General features: G+C 37.7%; 1 protein-coding gene across 3 annotated transcripts in view; it reads left to right on the forward strand.

Annotated features, from left to right (window-relative positions):
• The window catches only part of CDK14 (cyclin dependent kinase 14), a 266,293-nt gene that overhangs the window by 103,275 nt on the left and 143,608 nt on the right, over positions 1–19,410 (forward strand). For all 3 annotated transcript variants that reach the window (XM_086614579.1, XM_086614580.1, XM_086614578.1), the window contains one exon: positions 6,629–6,708. In XM_086614579.1, the coding sequence (XP_086470705.1) occupies positions 6,629–6,708 (80 nt within the window). The remainder of the gene's footprint in view (positions 1–6,628; positions 6,709–19,410) is intronic.

The raw sequence follows: 19,410 nt of genomic DNA on the forward strand, positions 1-19,410 counted from the left end.
TTTCGTATATATGTCTGTGGATGGTTGCTCACAAGAAAAAAGATGACTGAAGTATTGTGTTTTTTATATTTATGATGTGGAAACCTTCGCTGAGGATGAGTGACAGGATTAATTGCTGTTCTGACTTTTAAGTTGGAAAATTTCTTTTACTTGTCATGAAACCTCTGTGACTCTTTTGTTGTCTTCTTTTGTTTTATGTGCAATCTGTTGTAAGTGCCATAGGCTTTGGGTGGCCCAAAGAACTTGCTGTGGTTTTGTCTGTCATGCTGTCACTTTTTAGTCATTCTCCTAGCTTTACTCCATGCCCATGTGAGGTATTATGTTCACATGCTCCCTGATATGTTTCATGTGCAACAGTCCAGTTCACAGATAGTATTTTCTTCTGGTTTTGGCCAATTTATTTAGAGTGAATATTTCAAAATTGCTCTGGTTCATGTTGCCTTAGTGACCTAAACTTTCTGAACTTTTTTTTTATTTATTTCTTGCAAATTGTGTGAAATCAGTGTTCATCTACAAATGAATCTCTTCATCTGAGGATACCAGATGACCGGAAAAGGAATATATATTCATGGATTATGAAAAGGCACTTATGGTTACCTACTAGAGGTTCCCAATTTTTTTTCTTCTTTTTTTCTCCCTCATTTTTTCAATTGATATGCTTAACTGATTTTTGTAGGCTGCTCTTCACTATACATTTTAAAGTCATGACATGGGTTTATAAAGTGTGTACATAGATGGTTTTAAAAAAATATCTTGCATTGTAAATCTTTAATAAAAACAATAACTTCAAGATCTAGATGCAAAACTAAGGATAACTAGATGTTGAACTAAAATGCTAAATGGTGAAAAAATCATAAAAGCAGTATAAGTACTAAGATAAGTTATGACAATTCTAACTGGAAGATGAAGTGTTGACTATATTGATCACTTACTGAGTGAATTTCTCAGTGTTTGAAAGAAATAGTGGGAGATTTTTTCCTCTACACCTGTATACGTAAAGAGAACACTGTGTGTACACTGTGCTTCAACCTGCAAAGCAGTTTACTGAGGTGGGTTAGCATTATTATCTCTCATGGCAGGGAACGAAACTGAGGAAGGAAAATCTTTTATATTACTTACCTAGGACTGCACAGGAAAATGTGGTAGAAAAAGTAGAATAGAACACAGTTATACTGCATAAAAGTGCTAAAAGTTATGAGATTGTAATTTATTGACGCTGACACATATATGCATGATAGGAGCAGCAGAGCAAATGCTGAGGTAATTTGCCAGCTAAGTGCCATTACGCACCAATGTATTTTCCAGTTAGCTGTGAAACGTCTCTCCGAAGATCCCCTGTGACTGTTGATGTGCAGAGTTGTAAGAGGCCACTTTACTTATAAGGGATACCACTATGTTTGTCTTCCAATTCTCTTTATGTTAAAAATCAGTTATTTATATGAATGTTGGTGGGGCCCAGAAAGATACGAGGTACATGGAGGAGGACCAGTGCTGTGCATCGCTCTCCCTGCTACCTGTCCCAAGTGTTTTGCTTCCAGCAGGCGTGAGCCAAGTGCAGCCCCTGTGATTAGATGAGCAGCTGATTAGTTTGAACTGAATGCTGTAGGCTGGGAGGTAGGGATGAGAGACCTGGAGGTCTCTCTAATGCTGTTTAGAGCGTCTGCTCTAATGCTGCTCACCTGCCCCTGCTTAAGTGAGGGCTACCACATTGTTCGTATGAAACTGCCTTGAGTCCTGTGACGAGCAGGATCTCCGAGTTCCAGTGACAACACTAGTTAATAATTTAAATTCTTCATCTCTCTTGGAACTCTTTGATCTTCTGTTTTCCAGCCCTAATAAATGTCAGCATTATGAAGTATGTTTAATCCACTAGCGTCTTCTAAAACAAGGTAACTTTTGTTCCGGATGGAGATTAAAAAATGATGGGAGTCAGAAAGAGAAATTGAGGAGCCGTGTTAGTCACTTGAGTCTTTGCACCATAGGGCTTTAGTGGGACTGTAAGTGCTTTTTGTAAACTACAAACATAAGTCCTTTTCAGTAAGATAAATATAATATAAACCATGTTTACACTGAACTGTCTTTTACGATAATGATTAAAAGAAGTGTTTCCCTCAACATGGAATTAGTTACTCGTTGGTAGAATAATCAGAGGTGACTAAACCTACAGTGAATTTGCCTCTGTCAGATTTCTTCAAAGGAAAATTCTGGCAGAGCCTAGTTTCATTAGGCCACTGTGTGGTCTGTTTGGGGTTTCAGGCGTCTGTTTGTGACATTAATACCACTGCAGAGTAGATGTAATTAGATGTTTTCCAGGTTTGATCATCAAACTTTGAGCTTTGTGTGTAAATGAATATTTAATAATTACTTTTCTTCATAAAAATTAGTTTCTTGAAATGTTTATCACAAATAAAAGCATCATCCCAATACCATCTACTGTTTTTCTTTGCAGAAATATTCCCAAGCTTAGCACTTGCTTGAGTTATGAACCTCAGCCTTAACTCCAGCCAGTGGTAAAACTCTGCATTAAACAAACAGATTGAAATCAGTGTGGCAGATTTTATGTTCATTGACTCTTTCAAATGTGTTATATTTAGAACATTTATTGCATCTAAATATAACTGAAGAACTTGAGAAAATAGTGTTATTGTACTCTTTTGTGCTCTATGTGGCATCGTCAGCATTATCCCCAACAGAGCCAATTAAGTCATCAGTTACTTTATATTCATCAGTATTATATGTTCTTAATGATGCATTAAAGCATTAAATAATTTCTAATCTTCTCTACTTTCTCATAAATGGTCATTTTTATAAATGTATGTATTTTGATAATGCTGATATGTGTTGTTTTAGAAAAGACAGAATGACACATTATATTAGCATTTTTTGTAATATCTGGCTCATTTGTATTTTTTATAATACACAGACTTTTAGTCTATGCCATGTAAACCAATTTGGACTCATTTTTCTTTTGCCTACATTGCATATAAAATTGGAAATTTATTAGAAGAGATTATGTAACATTAAAATGCTGAATTTCCATGAATTGGAAAACTGTCCATCAGGTGCTGGTGATTTGCCTAGAGTAAAGTAGCTTTGTGTGATAGAGAGGCTTAAGGACCTCTGTCCGTTCTCTGAAGATTTTTGGATGAGAAAGAGAGAGAGAGTTAGTTTAGGAAGGAGGATGGCTTGTAAGTTTAAAAAATAGAAAATTTTACAATCAATATTGTCCTTGATAGAAAGTAATGCAACAGCTGACAGGGTGAATGTAAGATGATGAGTGAAAGCTTTGACCTAATTAAGTGTATTGTTTTGAGAAGCTGTGAAATTGTTTACTTTGGACAGTGAGCAAGAGAGGTGGTTTGATGAATCTGAGATTTTAAAAGAGGCAGCAATGTTGCCTTTTCACTGTCTAAAAGGCTGTCTGCCTGTCAGTTTATCTGCTTGTATTTAAAAATAATGAAAATGCGGAGCATGCTTTGCAAGTTGTGGGAGACAAGTGTGAAGTAATATCTGGGAGGAATTCTGCTAACCTTATCTGATCACTACTGAAGACTGCAAAGACTAGTTCTGATAGGTTGCAGAGGTAATTTTCTCAGGTCCTTCTTCTTCAATGTTGTTTCTAAGGAAATTGCCACATTATTTTGACTTCGGGCATCATTTCATAACATAGCTGGCTTGATCCCATGGCTTGTTGCTTCTCAAGAGGTGGTCCTAGTTCTTCTTCTCATATATTTTCTAGAGGGTTTTGCTTTTAAAAGTGAAAAATGCCTTTATTTTTTTTTAAATATGATTTAATTCTTTTGGAAAGGCTGATCTTCTCCTATTTAAGTTCCCTAAGCAGTCTCACTAGCAGGAATGAAAGCAAATACAAGACAGTGGCAGGAGTCTTGTGGCAGGGGTTTAGCAGGATCAAGGTTATACCCTAAGGGTAGCCCTTAGCTCATCTATGCAGCATCATCTAACTGCATCCTGAGATTGCATCAGTAGGAGAATAGTTAAAGGATGTGAATATACACACCTATCTCTTTTAATTGATGATACTTCATCATTTCTCACATCTCCAGATTTATACACACCTGTTTATAGAAAATGATCTGAAAAAAAAAAGGTTTTAATGACTAGATAGGAAATGAGAATAAGGAGGCTGTTTTATTCTGGAAGTTATAGATTGATATATTGGAGATAAATAATACTAAAAAGGAGAATGAAATCCCAGAGGAACACTACTTGATATTAATTTGACCGTTTCAATAGTATTAAGAGTTGCCATGATGACTATTAAGATGATGGCAGATACCAATGACAAAGTGGTAGTGATAACCAAATAGCACAGCCCACCTACTGTGTCCAGTTGTGAATTATTCGAAAGGAGTTCTGTACTATTGCTGTTTGTGTTATTTATTGCTCTTAATGAATCAATGGAATGTAGAATTTTGGATTAAAAAGAACATAATCTACACAATGCTGCGTGCTATTTGCCTGTCTCTCTGGCAAGAGACTTCATGTCTCTTTTTCCTTAGTACCTCCTTGATTTGCTTTTTTCCATTGTGTTCTGCGTTGCCTTCTCTGAATGCAGCATCTGTCCTGTTCTTGATGTGCAAAGTGATCTTGCTTTTCTTATTTAAATTCCTCGTGCATAATTATTTCATCTATTGCAAAATAATCAAGTTTTCCAGGTGTCTAACTTATATGTATGTGGTAGGTAGGGTGGTGTATTGGTGGAGGAATTGAAAACTACACATGTATGAACCACATGTCTGTCATCAGTCTTTCACTTCTGCTTTTATTATGGTTTATTCTGTCTGTGCATGACACATGAAGTTACTTGGGGTGAAGCTTATCTTTTTCTGATGCCAGAACTCCTGTTTAAATCTAAACAAAAATATATGTAAGGCAATTATAAGGAGAAATCCAGATCATCCAGTAGGGTTAAGCTGGTAATTATCTTTCAACAGTGACTAGCAGCCTGAGACTTGAACTGGTGCCAGTCTGAAGTATTAGGAATAGTTGGAAGGTGATGAGTTATCTTTTGATAATCAGGGTTTCTTAGGTTGCTCAGAGTCATCACACAGTGCTATGAATAGGGCTAAGGAGATTCTGGCAATTGTAAAAGAATAGTCAAAAGAAACAAGACGGTAGCCATCCTGTCGCTGAAGTCATCTAACTGCAAAATTTATAAGCCTGAGGGAGAAGATGAATTCAGACTTGGTAAACATCCGTATCATCTTGCTTAGAAAAACGAATACATCTTCTAAGGCCCAGTATAATAGGGAATTACCTCCATGACTACAGGATTGTGAAAGCTCCAATGCTTGCTTGGGCTTTGTGACTGTAAAGGCTAATTTTGCTTTTACGGAAAGACATTGCAATAATAATAATAATGATAATAATAATTTTAACAATTGTATGATGCCTTTTCAGTAATCTATCCTTACCATTGCTTGTCATACGTGAGGAGTCTGTTATAGTTTCAGAATATGAGTTTGTTCTTGAGGAGGGTAATCAATACCAGGTTTTATCTTTCGTTCAGTTTTTGTGAGATTTAATTTGGATAAACTGATCGAACTTGAATATGATTCATGTGTGCTGAAATTTTGAATGCTAGAAGTGAAACCAGCCAAATGGATTTTTTAAGCTAGAGTGACCTGTTGTGAAGTTTCATCCCTTGGAGCACAAAATGCTTTTAATCATATTAATGAGAGTCATTATAATCTAAAACTAGCCTAGGCCATGTTGTCAAGAATGTACCTTAGGAGCAATCCTGCCACAACAGGAACTGGCCAGAATGACCTAAAAAATATTTCCCATCTCAAACGTCCATAGCTTTTTTGAGGGTAATAATTAATGGGTGTGATACAGTGGGAAGGAGACGTCAGTATAAATATGGATATAGAATCATAGAATCATAGAATCATAGAATGGTTAGGGCTGGAAGGGACCTTCAAAGGTCATCTAGTCCAACCCCCCTGCAAGGAACAGGGATATCTCCAACTAGATCAGGTTGCTCAGGGCCTCGTCCAGCCTGACCTTGAATGTCTCCAGGGATGGAGCATCCACCACCTCTCTGGGCAACCCGTTCCAGTGTTCTACAACTCTCATGGTAAAAAATTTTTTCCTAATATCCAATCTGAATCTACCTCCCTCTATTTTAAAACCATTACCCCTTGTCCTATCACAACAGGCCCTCCTGAACAGCCTCTCCCCATCTTTCTTGTAGGCCCCAGTTTAGACACAAGGATGTCGTGTGGGACAGAGTGGAGTGACTGATGAAAATCATATTCCTTGTTCTTTGAGCAATTTGATCAAATAAAGAACAGATACTTTAAAACCATATTTTACAATGTGATACTTCTTAACAAAGCTTCAGTTCAGTGCTGTGATAGAAAGGAAACAGACTGACTCACAGAAAACTGAGATCATTTCTTGGATTACATCTGAGTGTGAAAATATAAAGTTGACATTATGGAAGCTATGAAGTGTTTCTTACAGTGCTGTAAATGAATCACTGGCATTGACAGGAAGAAATTGAATAAGTACATGGTGGGAAACAAGTTCTATTATGAGAAATACTGTTTCTGCTTTAATTTTGGTTTTTATTTCTCCTTTCCCTCCCCTCTTTCTCTTTCAGGGTAAATGGAAAGCTGGTGGCATTGAAGGTGATTAGATTACAAGAAGAGGAAGGAACCCCATTTACCGCTATCAGGGAAGGTATGCACTCACATTTAATGACTACACATGGGGTTTTTTTGTAATTACATTACACTTCTTATTTCTGTACCATGCTATAGTGAATAGCTTGAGAATTCAAATGATATGGTTATGTTCTCAGTAGGAAGAAACTTTGGTGCTTCAAAAACAAAGCCTGTGGTGTGGAACTTCTTGTTAAAGAGTGCAGCTCTGCTTCTACTTTGGCTCCTGTTAGATTTACTATTCAACTGAGTACGTAAAAGCATGTTTTAAGGTGGATGTGCGAAGTCACTCTGGAAGATGAGGGAACTGTGTAAGTCACACTTCTAGCCTACAGGCAGCACCTAAGATGAAGGTAGATATAATTTTTCATATACCTGCAGCATGAAGTGAAGAAAAATGTTTCTTGATGAAGGCAATCAGAAGATCAGGGAGCAAAAATACAGGCGTCTTAGAAGCTGTGTGTACTTTGGAACTAGCTTTTGGGTTTTTTTCCTTCTCTGTGAACTCTAACTTGTGTGGTTTGGGAATAACTCTTATCTAGCGTGCTCGGAGATACCTGTCATGCTTTCTGCTCTGCTCCTTTATCCTTCCTTGTCAGCTTTGTGTGGTCCCTCGTGATGACTGCTTTATCTGAGCCTGCCTCTGTCAAGCTCCTTTGCAGAAATTACTGGATGTGCCTTCTGTGTGAGAGCCTCCTCTAGTAGAAGGTACTAAAAATGAGCCTTGATAGAAACATAATAAACAATTTGCCATCACACCACTTGTTCAGACTGAGCTGAAATTGGTAGTGAGCTAAAGAGATGAGGCTGTTGCAGCTTTTGAGAGACCTTTTAAAATTGTGCTGACTATCTCTGCATAATTCCCAAGGTGGGATGAGTCAGGGAGGTACTAGGACATCATCTCTCACAAGGTCCACAACGGGGCTCTCTGTGGGAGATGCGTGGCTTTGTGGCCATCAGAGCTGCAGTCCCAGCAGCTGCAGCTTCCTTGTCCCTCATTTCTGCCTACGTTCCTGTAGCCGTCCATATACCATATGTCCATCTGTACAATGAGCCCGTTTTGGGGTGAACTGGGCAAAAAAATTCCATGTTTCATGTGGTTGATGCCCTGAAGTTAGAAACCTTTAAAGTACCATGGATTTCCATCCTAAGGTTGTACATTTTAGAGGGGGCTCTTTCACAAAGGAGAGAAAACTGTGGGTGGCCAATTTATGAAGGAATTTCAGCAGTTCTTCTATACTGCTTTGTTTGAGTAGTAATTCTTGAATGATGTGAAACCTTTATTCATAACAATATATTTTATCTGCGAGCTGTCTGTCCTCGCAGCTGTGCTGTGATAACAAGGTGTGCAGAGGGTTACGAGCCCAGCTTTCAATATTTGTAATGCCGAGTTCAAGGCATAACAGCCTGTGTTTCAAATATGTTTATTGTTCTCCAGTTTTTTGGTTGATATGATACTGACTTAATGAAAAAATAGTAGATACGGATTTCTTGCGCCTTTTTAGTGACACTTAAAAGATTTTTTTAATGTGAGCTTGGTCTAGATGAAAGTTTGTAGTGTTACAACTGTCAAATACAGTATAATGTGTTTTCGTTCATAAATAGGTTGCTGTGTGAGTTCATCATAAATAAGTATTTGTTAGGAGCAAGAACAGAGATTTTTCCACTTGAGTTTTTTCTTAAATTATAAAGGCACACTTGCATGAAAATACTTTTCACACTGTAATTGGAGAAGTTTTACTTTTAGCCGTGACTACAGCACGTTTAAGCCAGTTAAAATTTTAGTACTTTAATATTAGTAACACAAAGATCTGATCTAGAAAAGCTCTTAAAGTTATTAATTAATATGTATTTTCTTAAGTATGTGATATCTCACTGATTCAAATGGGACTATATAGTTGTAGATGCCCCATCCCTGGAAGTGTTCAAGGCCAGGTTGGATGAGGCTTTGGGCAACCTGGTGTAGCGGAGGGCTTCCCTGCCTATGGCAGGGGGGTTGGAACTAGATGGTCTTTGAGGTCCCTTCCAACCCTAACCATTCTATGATTCTATATGCATCCATTGTATTTCTAAGTACTCGTCTAGGCTGGGATTAGATCCAAAGAGTATTAGGCTAATGAGAGAGAATTTTTTTCTCAACTTTTGTAGACTTTGGGTTAGGTTGGGTCAAACTCAGGTTACAGGTTTGTGGGTTTTTTGGTTAATGTAATCCTGTGCCCCTCAGTAGTGGAACTTCATTCAGATCCATGGGAGCTATCAGTGGAAATACAGTCCTGTGTGTTTTAACATCGTGTAGAAGTTTATATGATATGTAAGATGGGAAGGGGAAAAAATCTGTATGTAGTTTGGCTTTGACTTTTTTGCTGTTTTTTTTAATTTTGTCAGAAACAAATATTAGGGCCAGAAAAGTAAGGAAGGCTGTATTACAAATACAACTTTCAGAAGGTAATCTCAGTGATGTTGTGCCAGACCACTATTATTTCACAGTAACACTGCAGCTGTGGAGTTCTTCAGCAGGACTTGAGGAAGCCATTGCTTTCCTCTTAGCAGCATCTAATCCGTCTTGGATATGCTGGGTTCTGTAATGCAGCCATAGCTGATCTTGGCTACTTGGGTGGAAAAAAAATTAAAAATAGAGAAAGGCTTGTATAAGCTCATGAAGTTATCAGATAAGTTTGAGATGGAAAATCAGAAAGAATGGGACACTGTATTAAGCAGATTTTTCTTGATCTCCGTTGGCTGACTGAGGGCCTCAGCCCTATAATTTAGACTGGGACAATTAGAACAAGGACAAATACCACTGAAGATGAGATCAACTTCTAATTTCAGTTATCTGAGTAGTAGTGTTGCCCTTATCAAAAAATGCATGTGTGGTATCATGAGCCAGAGGTCTGTTGGAGGGCATTTCTTTCCAAAGGCCTTCATAATGGAGAAACCAGGCAGGTTTTGACCCTTACTTATTCCTTATTTTCTAATTTACATCAATGCAAGGCAAGTTCAGGTAGAAGTCTAGTTATTTGTAAATTAAAGCTACTGTAAGTAAATTGTTTAATATTTCTTATGTCTCCTTGGGTAAAGCAGTGAGACAAAATAGCATTCCTGGGCAGTGCTCCTAATGGGGATCCTGTGTGATGTTAATTAGGGGGAAGTTACAGGCTGAAATCTTAAGCAGTGATCTTGCTGAGGGAATTTTGTAGCTGTCTGTGTACAGGGAAGCATATTGTTGCTGTTGTGACCGCAGCAGAATGAGGCTCAAAGGAAAACAAAGCTACAAATGAAAAAGATTAAGAGAAATAGGAAGTTGTAGGATATAAATATGGAATATGTGACAGCAGAAACAAGCGCTAACTTGATTGAAACAAAAAATGGAAGAAAAATTAAAAAAAACCCACCAAACAATAAAGCAGTATAAGAAAAATCATTGTTGACGACGTAAAGTTTGGCTGAAACTTCGATTAAAGTTTCTGCTTATAAAGTAATTCTGCTTCTACAGCAGATGTGAGTTTGTGTCTTCTACCATTTATCAAGGTTACATAGGTTTGAATGAAAGTAGATAAATGTGGCTTATTTATCAGTGCTGCTCAGCTCTCTATTGAATTTCTAGAATGAAATTTAGAAGTAGCCTGTGCTAAATTTCTTTCAACTTGGTCCGAGTCAGTTGCGCTAACTTATTGATGCTTTTATTTAGTGGCATGCCTTTTACAGGATGTTTCATTCTGAATTTAATTTACTTAGTCTGGGAAAATCTAATTTACTTTTGAAGAGCCTGAGAAAAAAGGGGGAGTGGGAAGAAAAAAAAAAAAAAAGAAAAAAGGCAACTGATTGGAAGCGTATATGTGAGTTAAACCTATGTGATATTTCTGATCCCCTATATATGAGTGATGCAGGCCACCATGTTACTGTTCTGTCCTAAATGTGCCTGCCACTGTGATAGCTGAGACAGTGTGGATTCGGGAAGTCATTTACATGCTAATTTCTCATTTAAACTAAATTCAGTAGAATACAGAATAGCGAATGATTTGTTTTATGCATTAATGTAGTTTTGGTTTATTCTTTTACTATAACTCTCATTATCAGCCGTTCAGAGATGTCTCAGCATCAAACTTGAGGTGTTATTAAATCCACTGCAGCCAGCGGAAAAAGTTCGCTGACCTTAACTTTTATCACAGATACTTCATCCCTCCAATTTCCTGTAATATCATACTTTCATCTAGACTATATACTGAACTGTGTGATAGATTCTAATTCTGGAAACAGCTTGATTTACTATTCCATAGTGATCTTGTTTGAGTTCTGAGTAATAATGTTCCTTATATCTGCAAAGATTCTGCTTTTTGGGTACATATGTAGGCAAACATCCCTTGGTTTTATTGCTACCTTGCTTGTGAGGTTATCTTGCTTACTGTGTTCCTTTCTTGGGCAGTAAAATTATTTCTTCCCCATCCTAATTTTGCAAAAACTGTTTTGTATTTAGTTTTCATTTTCCACCCTTGGAAATGTTGCTGCTCCTTTGCTTTGCCTAATTTGATTTACTGTTGTTAGTAAAACTCTGTTCTAGTGTTTTAGTATATGGTAATGTTTCATTTCCCATAGGCCCAGATGGTGTTTCAAAGCATCATCCAAACCAGGTATGTTTTGTGGGTGTTTTTGTACTTTGCCATTTAAATGCCATGATTGGGCAATTTTTAGATTATTTCCCTCATTAATTTTTGTATTTACATCTTGTAATTAATATGTATCAGTACCTATTTGTGTTTTACATTCAAAAGTGTTCAGGTCAGAGACTGTCTCTATGTCTTCGGTTTGACAGTTGCCCAGATAATAATTTTCCATCTACTCCAGTGTTGAAGGCTGTTACCTTAATGCCAAATAGGGATAGCAGCATGGAAAAATAGCACATAGATGCTTTGGAAACAGCCAGCTGTCTTGCATTGTAAAATTTCGAAGAACACAGGATTTGCTTAATGAGTTTCTTTAACTTAAATTTGTATAGAGCAGTTTGGCATGCATACTGAATAAGTTTGTTTTCTGACTTGCCAGAGAAAACTTAATGCATTTGAGTGCCAGTATAGAGTGGGGAGGAGAGATGCTTAATTCTTAGTCACACACATCTTCAGAAGTCTTCAAAATTTCAGACTTCTTCCATCCATATCTCACTGTGTGGTAGGAGGGAAGAAGAGAAACAAAAAATGAAAACCTTACAGGGTCTTTAAGAAAGAAGTGCAAGTCTCCCTTTATGCCCCAGACTGGACAGACTTTCTGAGGTTGGGAGGTTTTCTGAGGCCTCCCCTTCTGAAGTTTTCAGGCTGGAGTGGATAAATCTTCACAAAACTTTTATCTGTGGAAAACTGAAGAAGAGTAAATGCTAAGAAAAAAGTACAGGGAAGATCAGCAGTTTGCCAAGAGAGATCTCTTACCTAAGTGAATGTGTAATTTATTGCACGGTGTTCCTAACGGGTGCACAATGGAAAATACTGCTTTGTAGTAACAATACTGCAAGTGATGTAAAGCAGCTGTGCTTTTGTATTATCCAGGAGAAACAGCACAGTCTGTACCCATACCATCTAAGGAAGGGCTGCAGAAAATTATATTTTTACACAGTAGATATAATTCTTGTGACCTCATATTGAATTATTACCTGAGTTATTGCAGATACTTCCCAGCTCAGTGATTTTTTTACTGATATATAGCATAATGATCTTTGCAACTTTAAGTCAACAAATGACCTCATGGCACTAGTTAGATGATTCACAGTGATAAGCCTCCTATTCATTGTATTAGAGTAGGTCTGGGAGGTTGTGTGCTGTAGGTCAAGGGCACAGTGAAACAATATCTGCCTATTTTTTTAAGAGTGGAGGACTCTGTTTGGAGGACTTTCACGTTTCCTCCACGAAGTCCAGTCAAGAAATTCAAATTTCCATAACTGAAATGCCTAAAAGCTTCATATGTGTCAGGCTCAACAAGCCTCAGGGAACTTCAAGAGATTACATTTAAGATTATGGAGATGTAACTATTCTGAGCATGCATGTCACATGAGTTACTGTAGGGGGTTTTGTGTCTTTATGTTTTTAGAGTCTGAGGATAAGTTCACTCTCCCCGAAAGCCACATTGCTTTGGAGCATTTAAGTAAAAAAAAGAAAAGGACAGTAGCTTGGCTGTAGCTTGAGGAACTTTTTTGTTGCCTACAGAGTTGGCAGAGCTGGTGCCTACTGCAGGCTAAATAGCTACAGCTCAATTAACTGTAAAGTCCCTGCAAAGCCAATGCAGCTTGTAGTCGTAACAGCTTTGTCTTTCAGTGTTGTTAAAAATAAAACACACAAGCCAAGAACTTCTGGGACACTGTCGCTGGATATTTAAGGTCAAGAAGTGTTCAAAATTAAAGAAACTACAGCAATCCTAATTCCTCTCTCTGGTCTCTTTCTCTTATGGGCGTCCTGCAGCCTTACCCAAACTGTGTGCTTCCTCAAGATAGATGGGGAATAAAAGATTTCCAAATTAAGACAGGTTGGCCTTCAAAAACCACAGTACATTTGGAAAAGGATGTTCTTGGGACCTTTCTTATGAAATGAAGTCAGCTTTTAAAATTTCCAGGACTTTGGGATGCTGCTTATTATTAAATATGCTGTCATGTTGTAGAGAACTGTATATTCACTCTTACTGAACATTAATAATAGAAAAATTATCTTTAATTTCTGGATTTTTTGTGACTTAACATTTTTTAATAGCTCAGATTTTCAACAATATTTCATTTGTGCTTTCTTCTGCATCGTTTGTGTGCGTTTGTGTATGTCTGAGAGAGCATGTTAGATCCTTGGCGATGTGGAGCTTCAAAGCAGCAGGAGCTGTTGTTTTTGTTCTGCTTTTCCTCCTGCTGTTCTCCCCAGCCCTGACTGGCTGCTAATTTTTTTTTTTTCTGACAGTATTCATTTGCCTTTCTCTGAAAGCAGTTGGACTGACTGGTTGAAACAGGTGAACTGAATTTCTGGTCATCTCAGAAGGGCATGAGAGAGTTGATAGTTTTCCAATCTCAGATACAGTGCGAATAGTTACTGTGAGGTTACCGTATCTTGCTTTTCGACGTATCCAAGTTGCACTGTGCTCCTTCCTCTGTTCCTTTTGGTGGACCGAATGAAGACTTCTGTCCATGTAGAGTGCTCAGAAATGGTGAAGATTGATAAAGGATTGATAAAGTCTGTCCTGCTTGTTTCTTTGTTCCTTACCATTCATAGGCTGAGCATAGCCTTTCCTTTTTTTTCTTGCTTTTTTTTCTTTTTTTTTTTTTCTTTTTACCTTCTAGCAAGTTAGTTGTTTTCACAATTATAAAACCTTCAGGAGAGCTGAGATTACATAAATGCAACATAAATGATGGCATTTCCCTTTCAGAATCGTGATATCAATTTTAAACTCTATAATGACCTCCCATTGTGTGGGAAAAGTGTCATACTTTTCTGAAAAGTACAAATGAAAATTCCAAATTATCCAGCTTCATAGACTTAGATCTGTTCCACAGAATATTCTGTCCCCTCTGTTCTCCTCCCATTCCTCCTGCAATATTTTATCTGTAGCCTGCTGAGATGGAACACAGCTGCTATCAATTCAATCTTCATCCAGTATTTTTGATGTGCAAGCTGTGACCTTCTTCTGGCTTTTGTTCTTTGGCACAGTTGAAGCAACAAAAGGATGGGGGGGCACTTTGAGGATTTTTCGATTTTTATTTTTTATTTTATTTATTAGTATCATCATTTCACCATCAGGAAACCTTTTCTTATCCTTGTTATCAGTTAACTTAATGGTAGACCTTTCAGACTCTGCCCTACTTCCACTGAAGAAGTTGTCTCTGCATCTTCAGTATTCACATGGAAGGTGTTGGGTAAGGGATCTCGTTCTAGTTTCAGCACTAGGAGGTTACAAATCCATTAGTTCAGGGCACAGTTGAACCCTTTTCAGTAAGGCGTTTGCCTACAGTTTCTTCTGACCTGAATTTCAGGGCTTTCTGGTTTGACTTTTGGCCCTGCTGGGGCCTTCTGCTCTGAGCCATTTTCCTCTGCTCAAAAAACGTTTCTTCTCTTTTGTAGTTAATGCAGGAGTTGGAACTGTTGCTGAACAGATTTTTCTGGTCTGCTGCTCTTGCTGTCCCTCATGGTATGATGTGAAGGGTAGAAAAAAGATGGCAATTACAGAATGTGGAGGATAAAAGGAGGGTGGCAATCCTTTTCTTTGTATATAATTATAATATGTGACTGTAAGTCATACAGAACCCTTATGCAGCCCTCAAAGCTTTCTTGTTCTAGTGGAAGTTGGTGAGGGTCAGTCTTTTTATGGTGTATACAGATTTAACCTCCTCTTATAGCACATGCTATCACCATAAAATGCAGTGCCAAGTTAATCCTGCTCCAAGTAGCATTAGGTTTTACCCTGTGACCATATCCCACTTGGAGCAGATTGAATTGTTGATACAGATACTAGCTGGTTGTTAATACGAATGAAGATGCTAGCAAGTGATGGCATCTCAGCTGGAATAGCTTAGAGACTGTAAGGGAGATGCCTTCCAAATGCCAATACCTTCCATGGCCACCTGATGAAATAAACTTTGATGTCTTCTGGTGTTGAGGCAAAGAAATGTCTCCTGAACCTAGCCAGTTCTTCAAATTGTTTTGTCTTTGTTGTCTCTCCCTTTTGTGAAAGGAAGGGTCTTAGCAACAGTACCATTTAGCCTTGTGATTAAAGTGGGGACTTCAAATCCACACAGAGACATTTGTCTTTGTCAAGACCTCCGAGTGCTTTGTCTGTGTTTTTTCCAGTGCTGTGTCCTGGATTTTGAAAGTATTGGAGCAAAGTGGCAACTCAGTGTTTGAGCTGGTTCAGTTAGCTTGAGTTTTCTCTGTAGTCTTTTGTGCCTGTTAAACTAGTAGGTGACTGTTGTATCTCGGTGGAACTGGTTTCAGCTTTGGGTAAATGCAAAATAAGGATGTGAGAAAGTTGTCTGGTTTCCTGGTGTTAAATCTCTCCCCTCTTGAAGGAAATGCATCACTACATGTATGGAAAGAAGAGTGTAGGTGCATACATGTATTATGTGTGTATGTCTCTCTTGTATGTCCTAAAGATTTGACATAGAAGGCCAATTAACCCTGTCCCCCAAATAACCAAATCCTTTGTGAATAGTTGCATACTGGGTTTGAGCAACACAGAGAATGTCTAATGTGAGTTGAACATGTACCTACATCTGGATAAAGATAAAATGCTTCCCATGAAAGATGTCCATTTCTGTCAGAAGTTGTGTCTGAGACACGTGGCAATCTTCTTGCTACTGACTACAGTCATCATTCATAAACGTGTAATCAGAACAGTTTTTTATGTTTTTAGCATAGAAAGTTCAGGAATGAATTATCCCAGTTCTCCTGATCTGTGTAATTTATTTAGAAATACAGTATGAAACAGTCCTGTTTCTTCAGGCACGAGTATAACAGTGAAGATGTGAATGTGCTATTGCTGGATCCACAACAGTACCTTTGTTTTCAATGCTTTTGCCTCCATCCACAGCACAATAACTACTTCTTTTTTTTTTTCCCTTTGAATAAAACCCAACTAGTTTATTGCAAATGTATAACTTGTTTATAAGCAGGTCCTAAAATTAAGCACCATTAGTCCCTTTCCAGACACAAGATATTATTATGTCTTAATATCTATATAAATCACTCTTAAATGAAAGGGAGAAGGATTCTTATTTGCAAACGATGGAGCCATGCCTTCAGAAGAGGTTTGCTAGTTGAGAAGACAGGCGACCTGAAAGAGAATGAGGCCACTGCACTATTTTGCTTTGCTCGTTCCCATCTTTTGTGGTAATGATTCAATTCTTCCTTAAATATGTCATATATTCAGGGAAGTAAAAAATCCCAGTATGGTAAAACACTATGTTTAGATCACCATACTTTGCTTAAAATATTAAACATGAATTGTTTCCAAACTTCAAAACACTTGGGAAACGTTTTCAGTAGCCTACATCTTTGTACTGGCATGAAATATGACTGCAGCCACTGTAGTCAATAAGAAGCATGCACGAATACCTTCCTCACAGGAAGAAAAGCATCAGTTATAATCAAAACAGTGGCAAGTGTTAGGAAATGCATCTTATATTGAAATTATATATGTGAAAAAAGAAAAAACATCATTTTCCTCCTTTGTTTTTGTTTTCTTTTTCTATGCAGGCTGCTTTTTTCTTCGGTTTAGCTGCTCTGGATGCTGTAGGCACAGTTGTCTGGGTCAGACCGTTCCTTCGGGAGACAGCACTGCTCCTTTTCCTCTCCTGTATTTTTCCATAGGCTGAAGATTGTGTTGCAATCATTTTAGTTCAATTTTTCAGTGTTTGCTGTGAGAGGTAGGAGATTTATCATTCAGGAATTACATGAAGCTGAAATACATGCTCCATAATGGGAGCTCTTCTTGCAGCATGGGTGGAGTTACTGCTTTCAGGCTTTATAATCAATATGAAGAGAGCAGCATTTCAAAATTAGAAATTGACCTTTACTGTCTTCTTCAAAGCAATGAAAATGAATATCCACATTATTTTACTTTGGAATGTTCCTCCCGAGTAAGCAATATAAAAAAAGAAGCTGATAATGTATCACGTTTTTCTGCTGAGATGAAGGGGAACTGGATGGTTCAGAGACTGGTAATAGGATACCATGACCTTCAGTCTCTGACCCATTTATTAAAATACAAGCCATGACAGTGGAATCTAAAAGTCATCACTCTGCGATATACAGCTGTCAAATCTGGAACTCTGTATTTCTGAATTTTTAAGGTCTGGGCCACTTGTCACAAACTTCCACAGCTTCTCATCAGCAACAGATTTAGCTGGAGCTAAGTGAAAAGTGAACTAACAACAGAAAGAAGGAGGAAACTGTGCAAAAAAGGGTATATTAGCTGTGCTAAACTTGGTGATTTGTATCTGTTCTGATCTGATATAGGTTGTTTGTCCTCCTTGTTTTAGGAAGCTTGATTCAGAGTTCCCGTAATCAACCAAGAAGTGGTACAGTTTTCTTCAACTATTATTTTAGGATGTTAGGAAGAGGTTAATGTGAATAAGGATGCTGTGGATTTTGCCTTAAGAAGATGCTCAAAGCTTGCACTGTCAATGAGAAATAATTTTAAGCATTTAATGTTTTGCTCTGCATTTCCTGTGGAAGCTTCCTAACACCCTTTTTGTGTCTGTGCGTAACTTAAGCTGAGAGTTGATTGTGTGAAGCCCATTGTAGTTGTACAGCTCAATAATTACACAACAAATATCTTTGGGTTTTACGTAGTCTTAATTATCACCTGGTTTTCCCTGAGCAGAAGCAATCAAGAAAGAAAAATATGTGGTAGAAATCTTGGTTTACCACCATGCTAGCTTTGCAGACAGGGTGATAGCAGTGCTAGTGTGGCTGACTTCCATGTGAAAATATTCTCCCTTCCCTTGTATCTCCTAAAACTTGAGAGGACAAAGTAACTGAAGCTACTGTGATAGGTTAAATACAACTGACTGGCAAAACAAAAGCAAAAACCAAAACTGTACTTGCAAAGTAAAAAGAAAAGCGAAAAGCTGTTAAGTCAATATATTTTGAAGTTCCAGTTTGGAAGCAATCAAAATTGACCTAGTTTTATGTGGTCCAAAGATTTCCAAAATTTTATAACTGGGAAATAATGTAATATACTCTACTTTTTACACATTTCAACCTCAAATGGCAGGATAACACACACATGTACACGCATGTGCACTCCCTTTCCCCCTAATTTTTTGGAATCCAGGCCACACACTTGCTCTTTTGTGTGCTGTGAGAGCTCAAAAAAATGTGTTTAATACTGATGAGAACACTTTCCTATAAACGTTCACTGGATTGTGTGAGAGTTTTATTAAGAAAATGAGAAAATACAAACCTCAAACGTTTAGCACATTAAACTCCGGACAAGATAAAATTTTGAATGTCTTGTTTCTGTTCTGCTTTTCACAGTGTAGCTGTGCCTACATTGCTGCCATTAGGAAACTGCCAGTTCCTGAAGGGGCATCTAACTCAAAGCAAAGCCCAGCAGGTCTTAGGCCCATTGACAATATGTTATAAAGAGCTTTCACACTTTTCCAGGTTACTTTATCTCAATGCATTTGTGGTCCTAAAAGGTATTTTTCAATTTCCAATTATGTTTTTCTCAGAAAGTCTTGGTTATAAAGCTGACATGGTTGAAATACTGGCTTTGTATCAAGATTTCTAGCAGAATTAACATTTGAATCACTTGAGGCCGTATTCACAAAGCAGAGGACTATTTGCATAATCAAAAATGCTTTATTTTGCATGCCAGTGGAGAAACTGTGATTGTAGCTGTGATTGACAAACGCATTCGAGTGACTAGTATTGATGTGTGTCTGTATGCTGCTGCCTCTCAGCCTTGCTTGCACAAATAAGTAAAAAATCTATATAAAGACAAAAGAAAATGTTTTGGAGCAATATATAGTCTCCATTCAGAGCCTGATTAAACAAGCTTGGCTTAAGTTATCAGTGTAAGGATTAGATGGAATTCCCACTCTACCAAAGGTGGATGAGGGTTAGGGGCACTTTTACGGCTGGGTTGTTGCAAGGGGAGGGATGTCTTTCTATAAATATGCTCAGTAAAAATTTATGAGCTTGAAAATTGCTCCTTCTATTGAGGAGGTCAAACTAAATAACCTGTAAGAGTATATATCTATGGA

The sequence above is a fragment of the Tauraco erythrolophus genome, chromosome 7 (genome assembly GCF_009769465.1).
Source record: "Tauraco erythrolophus isolate bTauEry1 chromosome 7, bTauEry1.pri, whole genome shotgun sequence".
In the NCBI taxonomy this organism is placed as follows: Eukaryota; Metazoa; Chordata; class Aves; order Musophagiformes; family Musophagidae; genus Tauraco; species Tauraco erythrolophus.